General features: G+C 51.1%; 1 protein-coding gene across 1 annotated transcript in view; it reads right to left on the bottom strand.

Annotated features, from left to right (window-relative positions):
* Window positions 1-14212, bottom strand: part of ACAP3 (ArfGAP with coiled-coil, ankyrin repeat and PH domains 3) — a 328968-nt gene that overhangs the window by 61748 nt on the left and 253008 nt on the right. Inside the window, exons 12-13 of the mRNA XM_085609611.1 lie at window positions 12894-12945; window positions 11947-12047 (exon numbers count right to left, since the gene is read on the bottom strand). Coding sequence (XP_085465737.1) covers window positions 11947-12047; window positions 12894-12945 — 153 coding nt within the window. The remainder of the gene's footprint in view (window positions 1-11946; window positions 12048-12893; window positions 12946-14212) is intronic.

The following is a 14212-nucleotide window of genomic DNA, read 5'->3' as shown; positions in this document are numbered from 1 at the left end:
GACAAAGAGGCAAAACAGGGTCGGCGCCAGCACACATCCCTGTCTTACCCCTCTGCCCACGGGGAATCTGTCGGTCAGCTCCCCCGACCTCCCACACCTCACCTGGGCATAATTGTTATGGTGCAGCCTCTGCAAGGTCAATAAGATGTCTGGTGGTACGCCCATCCCTGCCAGAATGACCCAGAGTTTTCCCCTGGGCACGAGGTCGAAGGCGGCTCGTAGGTCCACGAAAATCGTGTACAAACTGCCACCCTCGAACCTCACTGTCTTCCAGTACACCAGGTTCAATCTAAAGACCTGGTCCACAGTCGATACCCCTTTCCTAAAACCTGCCTGGTATGGACTGAGGGCACCTGCCTCCTCGATCCATTCCTGAAGCCTATTCAGGAGAACCCTGCCGAACAACTTCTGCGCTACATCTATCAGGCTAATCGGTCTGTAGTTGGCTGGGAGGAGGGGGGATCCCTTTTTGAAAATCGGGACCACCTCAGCCCCCAGCCAAGTACTAGGGATTTCCATCCCACCGAGGATACCATTAAAAAGAGCAGCGAGGTAGGGCGCCCAGACGGTGGGCTCCTGCTTGTACAGGTCTCCCGGTAGCCCATCCAGCCCAGGGGCCTTCCCCGAAGCCAGGCCTGAGATGGCAGCAGTGACCTCACTCAGTGTTATTTGGTCCACCTGAGAGCCCTGCCTTTCTGGTTCAATTGACACAGGAAGTTCTCCGGACTCGGCACTGTATAAGGACTGGAAGTGGGCCTGCCACACTCCAGGAGCTATGTTAGGCTCCACTGCCGAATGTAAACTCCCTGATCCCCCGTTCACCATTCTCCAGAACAGGCGTTGATCTTGCACTGCTAGGGCCTTAGTGAGTTCTTCCCACTGGTTTTCCTCCCATTCTATTTTAGCCTGGGCGAGAAGTTTCTTATAGGCTTGCCTATATTGTTTAAGGCGTTCCCCTCCTTTGCCCTCCTTTATTACTCCGAGGAGTTCTGTTTTGGCCCGTCTACAGGCCACATTGTACCATTGGGTTTTGCCTTGGCACCTCTCTCTTGGCTTTCGTACCTTGCATGTGAAGTGGGGTGCCGCAACTTTTATAAGTTCCTTGTGGGCATCAGACAATTTGCTCCTTATATCTATTTTTCTTGCTACACTATCAAGGTCCCCAACAATTTCCAGGATAGGGGTAATCTCTGCATAGAGCAGTGGGAGTTTGTCCTTTTTTGTGACCAGATGCTCCCACCTAATTCTTCTCCTACTGTTGTCTATAAGGAGCGTGGGGTGGTTCCCTTCTTCCTGGGTCACTAAGCCCTGAGGTGCTGGATGAACAAGATCTAACTCGAGGGCATTATGGTCACTATCCAACCTATCTATTACCCTAAAATCCTGTATAGTTGCCCACCTCGCTAGTTGGACCAGAATATAGTCCAAGTGTGACTCTCTTCCCCAGCGGTTGTAGGTATTTTTGCCTGGTCTGTCCGATTTAACTCTCCCATTACACGCTCTAAGTCCATACCTTAAGGTAAGGGCAGTGATTTGCAACGCTAATGGGGTCCAAGCTTTCGGAGATGGAACATCAACCCCTGGTACTGCCCACCTAGCTTCTTCATCTGATAGAAACCCTTCCTGAAGGCCGGGGAGTGGCTCAAAGTGAGAATTAAAATCCCCACCCACCACATAGTATGAATCAGTCGACAGTTCAGATAAAAAGTTCGAGAGTTCATTAAAAGTCGGTGATTCTTTTGCCTTTCCCATCGGCCTGGAATAGACGTTAACCAACAAGAGGTTTGCTTTGTTTGGCCATGTTAATGAGACCACCAGGATGTCATCAGAGTTACATGGGAGCCGCGATGCCACACAGCCCAGATGGACAGCAACCCATATCACAAGGCCCCCTGAAGGGCGGCCTTTGCCTTCCCACCTAGCTGGAATAAAGAATGATATGTAGCCTTGGTGTCCATGGTCCTCTCTAGCCCAGGTTTCCTGGAACATGCATATGTCGCCAGTTTCTATATACTTTTCCCAAGTCGGCTCTTCCAATTTGTTTGCTAATCCCGCGATGTTCCAGGAGATTATCCTCAGATGTTCAGAAGTGGGAGGTGTCAAAACGCAAGGGTTGGAAGAGGTAGGTCCTGGCTCCTCTTGTGTTGCGAAGCCTGGAGCGAGAGCAGCGTAAGTTTCATATGGCACCATGGCTCCCCTCTCCCCCTCGCCAACAGGGAGGGGAACCAAAGTTATCCCCTCGGCAGCAACTACTTCATCGGTGGCTATGTGAGAGAATTCGATTCTACCATGATCTATGGCAGGTGGGTCATTCAATAGGCCAAAACTTGGGCCCAAGGATAAAGTGAAATGCTCCAACGACCCACGAGAACCCAAAACCCCTGACGCTGTCTTACAGGCAGTAAGTCAGTCGACCCCCTCCAAGCCGTCCAGACAGTTGAAGCGATTGAAATTGCAAAAAGGTGTATCCGGTGGTTGAAAATACAGGGGTTGTACAGAGCCTTTGTGATTACGTCTATGTTCCAACCTTGTCCAGTCATCGTATATTGGGGCCTGACGCTTAGGAATCGGAGGAAAGAAAAAAGATACTGGGAGGGTCTGTATGGTGGAGTCCAGGGAACGGTTCATTCCTCTGCAAATATGTCGAACCGTGCCTGGATCCTTAAAGGTTACCATGATACAGTCCCCCACTATAGTTTTCCTGGTCTTCCCTAGCCATGGGACCCTTCTCACCATGATGATTTCGTTATTATACTGGGGAGGCAAAGGTCGGTTCCAATTGAGCCATTTGATTACCTTTTTCTTAAGTGACTGGTAATCCTCGTTTTCCCCTGATTTTAAGTGAGGGGCACCCGCTAGAACCACCATTAATCTGTTGGCCTCAGGTGGAAGGTCTGGCCTCCGGGGTCTGGGAGTTGGACAAACGGGCGTGAGTGGGGGAACATTGACCTGGCCTTGATACATTCCAGAGGACTCTATTTGTGAGCTATGTGAGATTAAAGCCGCATGATGAGTAGGTCTGGGGCTTTGGTTGTTGTGCCGTGCCTGAATTTGAATGGCCATAAGGGGTTGCAGTGGGGGAGCAGGTGGCATGCTTCTGGGGGGGGCTCTATTGGCGTTAATTGCGGCATCTTCTTTGGAAGGTTCCTCAGCCGGGGGAGGAATTTCCACTAACTTTGTCTGCTTACTTGCTAGAGTGCTCAGGGTGGTAAGAGAAGTTTCTAGTAAGGTGAGCCTAATCTCGACCTTTTTTAAGCTGTCGATGATGGGCTGAAGAAGGGAGCGGAGTAGGAATTCAATGTTCCCCTTAGCAGAGAGTGGATTATTTGGGTTTGGCGTAGTACCCTCTTGTTCTTTGGTGGTGGCAATGGTTCCGGTGTTTGAGAGCTTAGAAGGAGGCACTATCTCCGTGTGCTTCCCCGGTAGAGCAATATTTGGCCGTTTCTTGCCAAAATCCAGATGGGATATTTTGGGCTTCCCCCGCCCCCCGTTGATTTCCGAGCACGTTTACTGGGTGGGGGCCTATGTAACTCCACCACTACGTTTACTTTGGGCTTACTCTTATTGGCCAATTGAATAGGTGGAATTTGGGTTACCAGGTTGACGGGAGAATGAGAGGTCTCTGGGGGGACTGGCTCTATGTTTTGTACAAGCGCTATCCCTGGGGTGGCGGGGATTTCCCTTAATAGGACAGGGAAGTCCTCTAGTGTCGAAATATTTAGACTGCTGGATAGCACGCCTCCCTCTTGAGTGGTGGGGAAGGGGCTGATGTCGATCAAGGGCCTGTTTTTTATGGAATCAATGGAGCGCCTGCGGTCCGCCCTGCGTTTCTCAAGTGAACCGTCCATGTCCGCCTCACCTTTATTGGGTTTGAAATAGTTATCCAAGGTCCCGGAGCTGGAGGCTCCATCCCTTAAGGGGGTTTCCCGGTGTGTAGGCGAGGGCATTTCCTTGGTTATGGCGCGGGAAGGAATCAAGAGAGAGGGCCCAGCCCGGCCTCCTTCGGCCACTGACGGCCTAGGACGGTCCCGCCCTTGTCCCGGGCTTCTCCCGGCGCCCTCCCGCGCGCTCCCGCGCCGCGGGAGAACTGGCCTCCAGATATGGTAATCACTGACTAGGGGGGGGAGGGGTCGGGGAGAGCAGCCCAGGTGGTCACAATCAGGCAGGCGGGTGCTCCTGGGAAACAGAGTCCCAGCACCCGCGCTCGCAGCCCCGCCTCGCTCAGTCCACTCCGCCTTGCACGTCCCTCAGCAGTGGCCCCCGGTGTTGGTCAAACTCCCCTTGCGATGCGGGACCCGCGGAGCGGGTACCGCGAGGGGTGGAGGAGAAAGGTGATCAGCCAGAAAGGTAATCTGCAAGGTCCCAAATGCAGCGTCCGTTCTGCAGTGCGTCCCGCTGGGTAATCCAAGCACAAAAGTTTATAAAGGCTCGAGGGCGGGGGGGAGGGGTCGGGGAGAGCAGCCCAGGTGGTCACAATCAGGCAGGCGGGTGCTCCTGGGAAACAGAGTCCCAGCACCCGCGCTCGCAGCCCCGCCTCGCTCAGTCCACTCCGCCTTGCACGTCCCTCAGCAGTGGCCCCCGGTGTTGGTCAAACTCCCCTTGCGATGCGGGACCCGCGGAGCGGGTACCGCGAGGGGTGGAGGAGAAAGGTGATCAGCCAGAAAGGTAATCTGCAAGGTCCCAAATGCAGCGTCCGTTCTGCAGTGCGTAACAGAGGTTATCGCAGAGTATCTTAGAACTCACCCAATATATCTCGGGGCGCTTCCCAGTGAATGACATTATGTGCCCTATTATATCTCAGAATTTATCCCAGAATCTGTCACAGATTGTCCCAAATTATCTCAGAGCTGGCCCCGGGTTATCTCATGCCCAAAAACCCTGCTGCACAACTGAGCCCTATCCGGTAATGTAAAAACGTGTCCCACTTTGCCACAGAACCCACTCAGTATATCTCTGGGCTCGGGCGGTGTATCTCATGGCATGCCAGTGCATCTCAGAGCTCTCTCCGGTGTATCTCAGACCCCTCCAGAGTATCTCAGAGCTCTCTCCGGTGTATCTCAGAGCTCTCTCCGGTGTATCTCAGACCCCTCCAGAGTATCTCAGAGCTCTCTCCAGTGTATCTCAGAGCTCTCTCCGGTGTATCTCAGAGCTCTCTCCGGTGTATCTCATGGCATGACAGTGCATCTCAGAGCTCTCTCCGGTGTATCTCAGAGCTCTCTCCGGTGTATCTCAGAGCTCTCTCCGGTGTATCTCATGGCATGACAGTGCATCTCAGAGCTCTCTCCGGTGTATCTCAGACCCCTCCAGAGTATCTCAGAGCTCTCTCCGGTGTATCTCAGAGCTCTCTCCGGTGTATCTCAGAGCTCTCTCCGGTGTATCTCAGAGCTCTCTCCGGTGTATCTCAGAGCTCTCTCCAGTATATCTCAGAGCTCTCTCCGGTGTATCTCATGGCATGACAGTGCATCTCAGAGCTCTCTCCGGTGTATCTCAGACCCCTCCAGAGTATCTCAAAGCTCTCTCCGGTGTATCTCAGAGCTCTCTCCAGTGTATCTCAGAGCTCTCTCCGGTGTATCTCATGGCATGCCAGTGCATCTCAGAGCTCTCTCCGGTGTATCTCAGACCCCTCCAGAGTATCTCAGAACTCTCTCCGGTGTATCTCAGAGCCCTCTCCAGTGTATCTCAGAGCTCTCTCCGGTGTATCTCATGGCATGACAGTGCATCTCAGAGCTCTCTCCGGTGTATCTCAGACCCCTCCAGAGTATCTCAGAGCTCTCTCCGGTGTATCTCATGGCATGCCAGTACATCTCAGAGCTCTCTCCGGTGTATCTCAGACCCCTCCAGAGTATCTCAGAACTCTCTCCGGTGTATCTCAGAGCTCTCTCCAGTGTATCTCAGAGCTCTCTCCGGTGTATCTCATGGCATGACAGTGCATCTCAGAGCTCTCTCCGGTGTATCTCAGACCCCTCCAGAGTATCTCAGAGCTCTCTCCGGTGTATCTCAGAGCTCTCTCCGGTGTATCTCAGAGCTCTCTCCGGTGTATCTCAGAGCTCTCTCCGGTGTATCTCAGAGCTCTCTCCGGTGTATCTCAGAGCTCTCTCCAGTATATCTCAGAGCTCTCTCCGGTGTATCTCATGGCATGACAGTGCATCTCAGAGCTCTCTCCGGTGTATCTCAGACCCCTCCAGAGTATCTCAGAGCTCTCTCCGGTGTATCTCAGAGCTCTCTCCAGTGTATCTCAGAGCTCTCTCCAGTGTATCTCATGGCATGCCAGTGCATCTCAGAGCTCTTTCCGGTGTATCTCAGACCCCTCCAGAGTATCTCAGAACTCTCTCCGGTGTATCTCAAAGCTCTCTCCAGTGTATCTCAGAGCTCTCTCCAGTGTATCTCATGGCATGACAGTGCATCTCAGAGCTCTCTCCGGTGTATCTCAGACCCCTCCAGAGTATCTCAGAGCTCTCTCCGGTGTATCTCAGAGCTCTCTCCGGTGTATCTCAGACCCCTCCAGAGTATCTCAGAGCTCTCTCCGGTGTATCTCAGAGCTCTCTCCGGTGTATCTCAGAGCTCTCTCTGGTGTATCTCATGGCATGACAGTGCATCTCAGAGCTCTCTCCGGTGTATCTCAGAGCTCTCTCCGGTGTATCTCAGAGCTCTCTCCGGTGTATCTCATGGCATGACAGTGCATCTCAGAGCTCTCTCCGGTGTATCTCAGACCCCTCCAGAGTATCTCAGAGCTCTCTCCGGTGTATCTCAGAGCTCTCTCCGGTGTATCTCAGACCCCTCCAGAGTATCTCAGAGCTCTCTCCGGTGTATCTCATGGCATACCAGTGCATCTCAGAGCTCTCTCCGGTGTATCTCAGACCCCTCCAGAGTATCTCAGACCTCTCCGGTGTATCTCAGAGCTCTCTCCAGTGTATCTCAGAGCTCTCTCCGGTGTATCTCATGGCATGACAGTGCATCTCAGAGCTCTCTCCGGTGTATCTCAGACCCCTCCAGAGTATCTCAGAGCTCTCTCCGGTGTATCTCAGAGCTCTCTCCGGTGTATCTCAGAGCTCTCTCCGGTGTATCTCAGAGCTCTCTCCGGTGTATCTCAGAGCTCTCTCCGGTGTATCTCAGAGCTCTCTCCGGTGTATCTCATAGCATGACAGTGCATCTCAGAGCTCTCTCCGATGTATCTCAGACCCCTCCAGAGTATCTCAGAGCTCTCTCCGGTGTATCTCAGAGCTCTCTCCGGTGTATCTCAGAGCTCTCTCCGGTGTATCTCAGACCCCTCCAGAGTATCTCAGAGCTCTCTCCGGTGTATCTCAGAGCTCTCTCCGGTGTATCTCAGAGCTCTCTCCGGTGTATCTCATGGCATGCCAGTGCATCTCAGAGCTCTCTCCGGTGTATCTCAGAGCTCTCTCCGGTGTATCTCAGACCCCTCCAGAGTATCTCAGAGCTCTCTCCGGTGTATCTCAGAGCTCTCTCCGGTGCATCTCAGAGCTCTCTCCGGTGTATCTCATGGCATGCCAGTGCATCTCAGAGCTCTCTCCGGTGTATCTCAGAGCTCTCTCCGATGTATCTCAGACCCCTCCAGAGTATCTCAGAGCTCTCTCCGGTGTATCTCAGAGCTCTCTCCGGTGTATCTCAGAGCTCTCTCCTGTGATATCAGACCCCTCCAGAGTATCTCAGAGCTCTCTCCGGTGTATCTCAGAGCTCTCTCTGGTGTATCTCAGAGCTCTCTCCGGTGTATCTCATGGCATGACAGTGCATCTCAGAGCTCTCTCCGGTGTATCTCAGAGCTCTCTCCGGTGTATCTCATGGCATGACAGTGCATCTCAGAGCTCTCTCCGGTGTATCTCAGACCCCTCCAGAGTATCTCAGAGCTCTCTCCGGTGTATCTCAGAGCTCTCTCCGGTGTATCTCAGAGCTCTCTCCGGTGTATCTCAGAGCTCTCTCCGGTGTATCTCAGAGCTCTCTCCAGTATATCTCAGAGCTCTCTCCGGTGTATCTCATGGCATGACAGTGCATCTCAGAGCTCTCTCCGGTGTATCTCAGACCCTTCCAGAGTATCTTAAAGCTCTCTCCGGTGTATCTCAGAGCTCTCTCCAGTGTATCTCAGAGCTCTCTCCGGTGTATCTCATGGCATGCCAGTGCATCTCAGAGCTCTCTCCGGTGTATCTCAGACCCCTCCAGAGTATCTCAGAACTCTCTCCGGTGTATCTCAGAGCCCTCTCCAGTGTATCTCAGAGCTCTCTCCGGTGTATCTCATGGCATGACAGTGCATCTCAGAGCTCTCTCCGGTGTATCTCAGACCCCTCCAGAGTATCTCAGAGCTCTCTCCGGTGTATCTCATGGCATGCCAGTACATCTCAGAGCTCTTTCCGGTGTATCTCAGACCCCTCCAGAGTATCTCAGAACTCTCTCCGGTGTATCTCAGAGCTCTCTCCAGTGTATCTCAGAGCTCTCTCCGGTGTATCTCATGGCATGACAGTGCATCTCAGAGCTCTCTCCGGTGTATCTCAGACCCCTCCAGAGTATCTCAGAGCTCTCTCCGGTGTATCTCAGAGCTCTCTCCGGTGTATCTCAGAGCTCTCTCCGGTGTATCTCAGAGCTCTCTCCGGTGTATCTCAGAGCTCTCTCCGGTGTATCTCAGAGCTCTCTCCAGTGTATCTCAGAGCTCTCTCCGGTGTATCTCAGAGCTCTCTCCGGTGTATCTCAGAGCTCTCTCCGGTGTATCTCAGAGCTCTCTCCAGTGTATCTCATGGCATGACAGTGCATCTCAGAGCTCTCTCCGGTGTATCTCAGACCCCTCCAGAGTATCTCAGAGCTCTCTCCGGTGTATCTCAGAGCTCTCTCCGGTGTATCTCAGACCCCTCCAGAGTATCTCAGAGCTCTCTCCGGTGTATCTCAGAGCTCTCTCCGGTGTATCTCAGAGCTCTCTCTGGTGTATCTCATGGCATGACAGTGCATCTCAGAGCTCTCTCCGGTGTATCTCAGAGCTCTCTCCGGTGTATCTCAGAGCTCTCTCCGGTGTATCTCATGGCATGACAGTGCATCTCAGAGCTCTCTCCGGTGTATCTCAGACCCCTCCAGAGTATCTCAGAGCTCTCTCCGGTGTATCTCAGACCCCTCCAGAGTATCTCAGAGCTCTCTCCGGTGTATCTCATGGCATACCAGTGCATCTCAGAGCTCTCTCCGGTGTATCTCAGACCCCTCCAGAGCATCTCAGAACTCTCTCCGGTGTATCTCAGAGCTCTCTCCAGTGTATCTCAGAGCTCTCTCCAGTGTATCTCAGAGCTCTCTCCAGTGTATCTCAGAGCTCTCTCCGGTGTATCTCATGGCATGACAGTGCATCTCAGAGCTCTCTCCGGTGTATCTCAGACCCCTCCAGAGTATCTCAGAGCTCTCTCCGGTGTATCTCAGAGCTCTCTCCGGTGTATCTCAGAGCTCTCTCCGGTGTATCTCAGAGCTCTCTCCGGTGTATCTCAGAGCTCTCTCCGGTGTATCTCAGAGCTCTCTCCGGTGTATCTCAGAGCTCTCTCCGGTGTATCTCATAGCATGACAGTGCATCTCAGAGCTCTCTCCGATGTATCTCAGACCCCTCCAGAGTATCTCAGAGCTCTCTCCGGTGTATCTCGGAGCTCTCTCCGGTGTATCTCAGAGCTCTCTCCGGTGTATCTCAGACCCCTCCAGAGTATCTCAGAGCTCTCTCCGGTGTATCTCAGAGCTCTCTCCGGTGTATCTCAGAGCTCTCTCCGGTGTATCTCATGGCATGACAGTGCATCTCAGAGCTCTCTCCGGTGTATCTCAGAGCTCTCTCCGGTGTATCTCAGAGCTCTCTCCGGTATATCTCATGGCATGACAGTGCATCTCAGAGCTCTCTCCGGTGTATCTCAGACCCCTCCAGAGTATCTCAGAGCTCTCTCCGGTGTATCTCAGAGCTCTCGCCGGTGTATCTCAGAGCTCTCTCCGGTGTATCTCAGAGCTCTCTCCGGTGTATCTCAGAGCTCTCTCCGGTGTATCTCAGAGCTCTCTCCAGTATATCTCAGAGCTCTCTCCGGTGTATCTCATGGCATGACAGTGCATCTCAGAGCTCTCTCCGGTGTATCTCAGACCCCTCCAGAGTATCTCAGAGCTCTCTCCGGTGTATCTCAGAGCTCTCTCCAGTGTATCTCAGAGCTCTCTCCGGTGTATCTCATGGCATGCCAGTGCATCTCAGAGCTCTCTCCGGTGTATCTCAGACCCCTCCAGAGTATCTCAGAGCTCTCTCCGGTGTATCTCATGGCATGCCAGTGCATCTCAGAGCTCTCTCCGGTGTATCTCTGACCCCTCCAGAGTATCTCAGAACTCTCTCCGGTGTATCTCAGAGCTCTCTCCAGTGTATCTCAGAGCTCTCTCCGGTGTATCTCATGGCATGACAGTGCATCTCAGAGCTCTCTCCGGTGTATCTCAGACCCCTCCAGAGTATCTCAGAGCTCTCTCCGGTGTATCTCAGAGCTCTCTCCGGTGTATCTCAGAGCTCTCTCCGGTGTATCTCAGAGCTCTCTCCGGTGTATCTCATGGCATGACAGTGCATCTCAGAGCTCTCTCCGGTGTATCTCAGACCCCTCCAGAGTATCTCAGAGCTCTCTCCGGTGTATCTCAGAGCTCTCTCCAGTGTATCTCAGAGCTCTCTCCGGTGTATCTCATGGCATGCCAGTGCATCTCAGAGCTCTTTCCGGTGTATCTCAGACCCCTCCAGAGTATCTCAGAACTCTCTCCGGTGTATCTCAGAGCTCTCTCCAGTGTATCTCAGAGCTCTCTCCGGTGTATCTCATGGCATGACAGTGCATCTCAGAGCTCTCTCCGGTGTATCTCAGACCCCTCCAGAGTATCTCAGAGCTCTCTCCGGTGTATCTCAGAGCTCTCTCCAGTGTATCTCAGAGCTCTCTCCAGTGTATCTCATGGCATGACAGTGCATCTCAGAGCTCTCTCCGGTGTATCTCAGACCCCTTCGGAGTATCTCAGAGCTATCCAGTATCTCTCAGTACTCGTGGCAGTGACCCTCAGGGACCTCCAGTGTACTGCAGAGCCCTTCGGTATATCTAAGTGCCCTCCAGTGTATCTCAGAGAAGTCCAGTGTATTTTAAAGCCCTCAAGAATCTCGAAGAGCCCTCAGGCATATCTTAGAGACCTTCAGTATATCTCAGAGAGCTCCAGTTAAACTCAGAGGTTTGCTGTAGATCTCAGAGAGCTCCTGTGGATCCCAGAGAGCTCCTGTAGATCCTAGAGAGCTCTTGTATATCTCAGAGATCTCCTGCATATCTCTTAGAGCTACTGTATATCTCAAATAGCTCCTGTATATCTCAGAGAGCTTCTGTATTTCTCAAATAGCTCCTGTATATCTCAGAGCTCCTGTATATCTCAGAGCTCCTGTATATCCCAGAGAGACCCTGTATATCTCAGAGAGCTCTTGTATATCTCAGAGACCTCTGGTATATCTCAGAGAGCCCTTGTATATCTCCGAGTGCTCCTGTATATCCCAGAGAGCCCTTGTATATCTCAGAGTGCTCCTGTATATCTCAGAGAGCCCTTGTATATATCAGAGAGCTCTTGTATATCCCAGAGAGCTCTGGTATATCTCAGAGAGCCCTTGTATATCTCAGAGAGCTCTGGTATATCTCAGAGTGCTCCTGTATATACCAGAGAGCCCTTGTATATCTCAGAGAGCTCCTGTAAATCTTAGAGAAGAGAGCTTCAGTATATCTCAGAAAGGTCAGATATCTCAGAGTCCCCCAATGTATCTCAGTACAATCCAGCATCCATCCGAGTCTTCCAGTGTATTGCAAAGCCCTCCAATATATCGATGGGCCCGTCAGTGCATCACCGAGACCTCAAGTAGATCTCCGGACCCTCAGTAGATCTCCACACCCTCCCTGTAAATCTCTGAGCCCTCCTAGTAAATCTTTGTACTTTCCTAGGGCTTACTTGGTAGGGGAGACTACTTCGAAGCAAAATCGCCTCTCCGAATCTTCACAGGGTTTCACGGTGCAGAGTCGCAGGTCCTCCACCACCACCGTCAGGATATCCTGTGAAAGTACAGAAAGCTCAGGGTTACCAGCTCATGGGATCTGCAAAGTGCACTTATATATTACATCAACTTGGTGCATAGCATACCAGGGCGCAGTTTAAGATCATCAGAAAAGGCTCTGGTGACTGTACCGAGAGTTTTCAGAGCGAGAATGAGGGAACGCTCATTCAGGTACCGTGCAGCAATAATTTGGAACAGCCTACCGATGGATCTAAGAATAGAACCATGCGAAAGCAGTTTTCGTAGGCAGCTAAAGACATGGCTGTTTGCACAACCTATTCAAGGATAGGACTTGATATGGCCACACGTCGCTACAGGTCTGGCACTTTGAAACCTAATCTCTTAGAGCTATCTCTCAGCGCGGGGACACACCGGTGGTGTAACTATGCGCTCTATAAGTGAATTAAATAAATAAATAGTTAAGCACTGTGCAAAGCCAGCCACCGCCTCACTGATACTCTCAGCATCCCTAGCTTACGCCGGTAATGCCCATCATTTACTTAGAGCATTTCACAAGTTCTTAAACCCTGAACTCGCCCCACCGGTTCCAGACAGAGCTCTATAGTGAGGGCCTAACCACATGAAGCTATCTTACACACTTTCATTGTGCATAGTTAAGCACTGTGCAAAGCCAGCCACCGCCTCACTGGTACGCTCAACTCCACTGCTCACTCCAGCAATGCCCATCATTTACGTAGCGCACTCCACAAGTTCTAAACCCTGAGCCATTTATCCAGGTCCAAACAGATGCCAACAGCGAGGTGCCCAACCCATCGGTCTTACAGTCTCATCCCTTCTCCTGTGAGCAAACCCATGCCTGCAGCGATGGTGGAGAATAACCAACCTTGAGCTTTTTCTGGTACACCAGCTGACTGTTTTGAATGGAAAACCACCTCCTGTGAAAATAGAAATAAATAAATAAATATAGTGGCATGTTTAACTTGTCAATTTGGGAGAATCTATTACAAGATCATCATGAAGACAAGTCAAAAACCAAAGTGGAAGAGAAAAGTGGGACTCAATCACCAACTTGCTTATTACGCAACTAGTAGAGACAATGCCGATAGTTTTCTTCTGTACGTAAAAAATATTATCTCAGACTGAAAACTGTAGTCTTCAGCATGATTCCTCTGCTCCATTCCTGTGACCAATGAGCTGCAAGTGCTCTGAAGGAACTGCAGAAGTGCTATACCAACATAATAAATAAAATAAATGAACTGTGAAAATCTGATTCTCAAGAAGCACCCAAAGGAATTAATTAAATGGACAGCTTTTATACATAGTCCAAAATGTCATTTTATACATTTTTGTTATTGCATTTGGGGGTTTTGAAGTGCAACTACCCCCCCCCCCCTCCCACCCGTGTAGCGGCATAAGAGCACTGTTACTGCAAGCAATATCTACAATGTGACAATCTTCTTTTATGGTGAAACTGTGCAAATGGCACAAAAAGGTCCAGTTTTCGCAAGCAGCGAGAATTTAAAGTGGAAGAGGGAAGTGCGTAGACTGATGAGTTGGTGTCTGAAAAGGCCAACGACTGAAAGGGTGGCTGAGCAATAGTTACGCTGAACTGAGTGAGTGAAGGGATGGCCTAATGGATTAGTGTGTGAGTAAAACAGCAAGTGAGTGGGGTGATTGAAAGGTTGCCTGTGTGAGTGATAAATGAGCCACGCATTGAGAGAGGGGTAGTATGTTAATGGGTTGGTAACTGAGTAGGTAGCTGGGTAAATGCAGGAGTGAATGAGAAAGTTTTTAGAACACAAGGTAATTGAGCAAATGAGGGGGTTTGTTGAGTGGGCGAATGCATCAGGTAATGGAATATGCCTGTGGCTGATTGAATAGCTTAGTAAGTGGAGAAAGACATAAGGAAAGAAAAATATTTGACCCTCTCCACCAAAGTAATGTGCACACCCATGGCTGTAATCAACAAAAGTTTAATCACTGTTTTTTTGTTGTTGCTGTTACTAGAGGTGCTTCTAAGAAGCAGGAAGAGAATGGAACAAGAAGAAAAGGAAGAGAAAGTGAAAAGGCAAGAAATTGCAAAGGAGAGCAAAAACAAAGCAAGAGAAGAAGATAATTACTATAGAAACAAAAAAGGAGCAAAAAAAGAACGAAACAATGGGGGGAAAAAAGGAAGGAAGGAAAGAAAGAAATAAATAAAGA

The sequence above is a fragment of the Triturus cristatus genome, chromosome 1_2 (assembly GCF_964204655.1).
Source record: "Triturus cristatus chromosome 1_2, aTriCri1.1, whole genome shotgun sequence".
Classification (NCBI taxonomy): Eukaryota; Metazoa; Chordata; class Amphibia; order Caudata; family Salamandridae; genus Triturus; species Triturus cristatus.
This window is presented reverse-complemented; position numbering and strand designations above follow the sequence as displayed.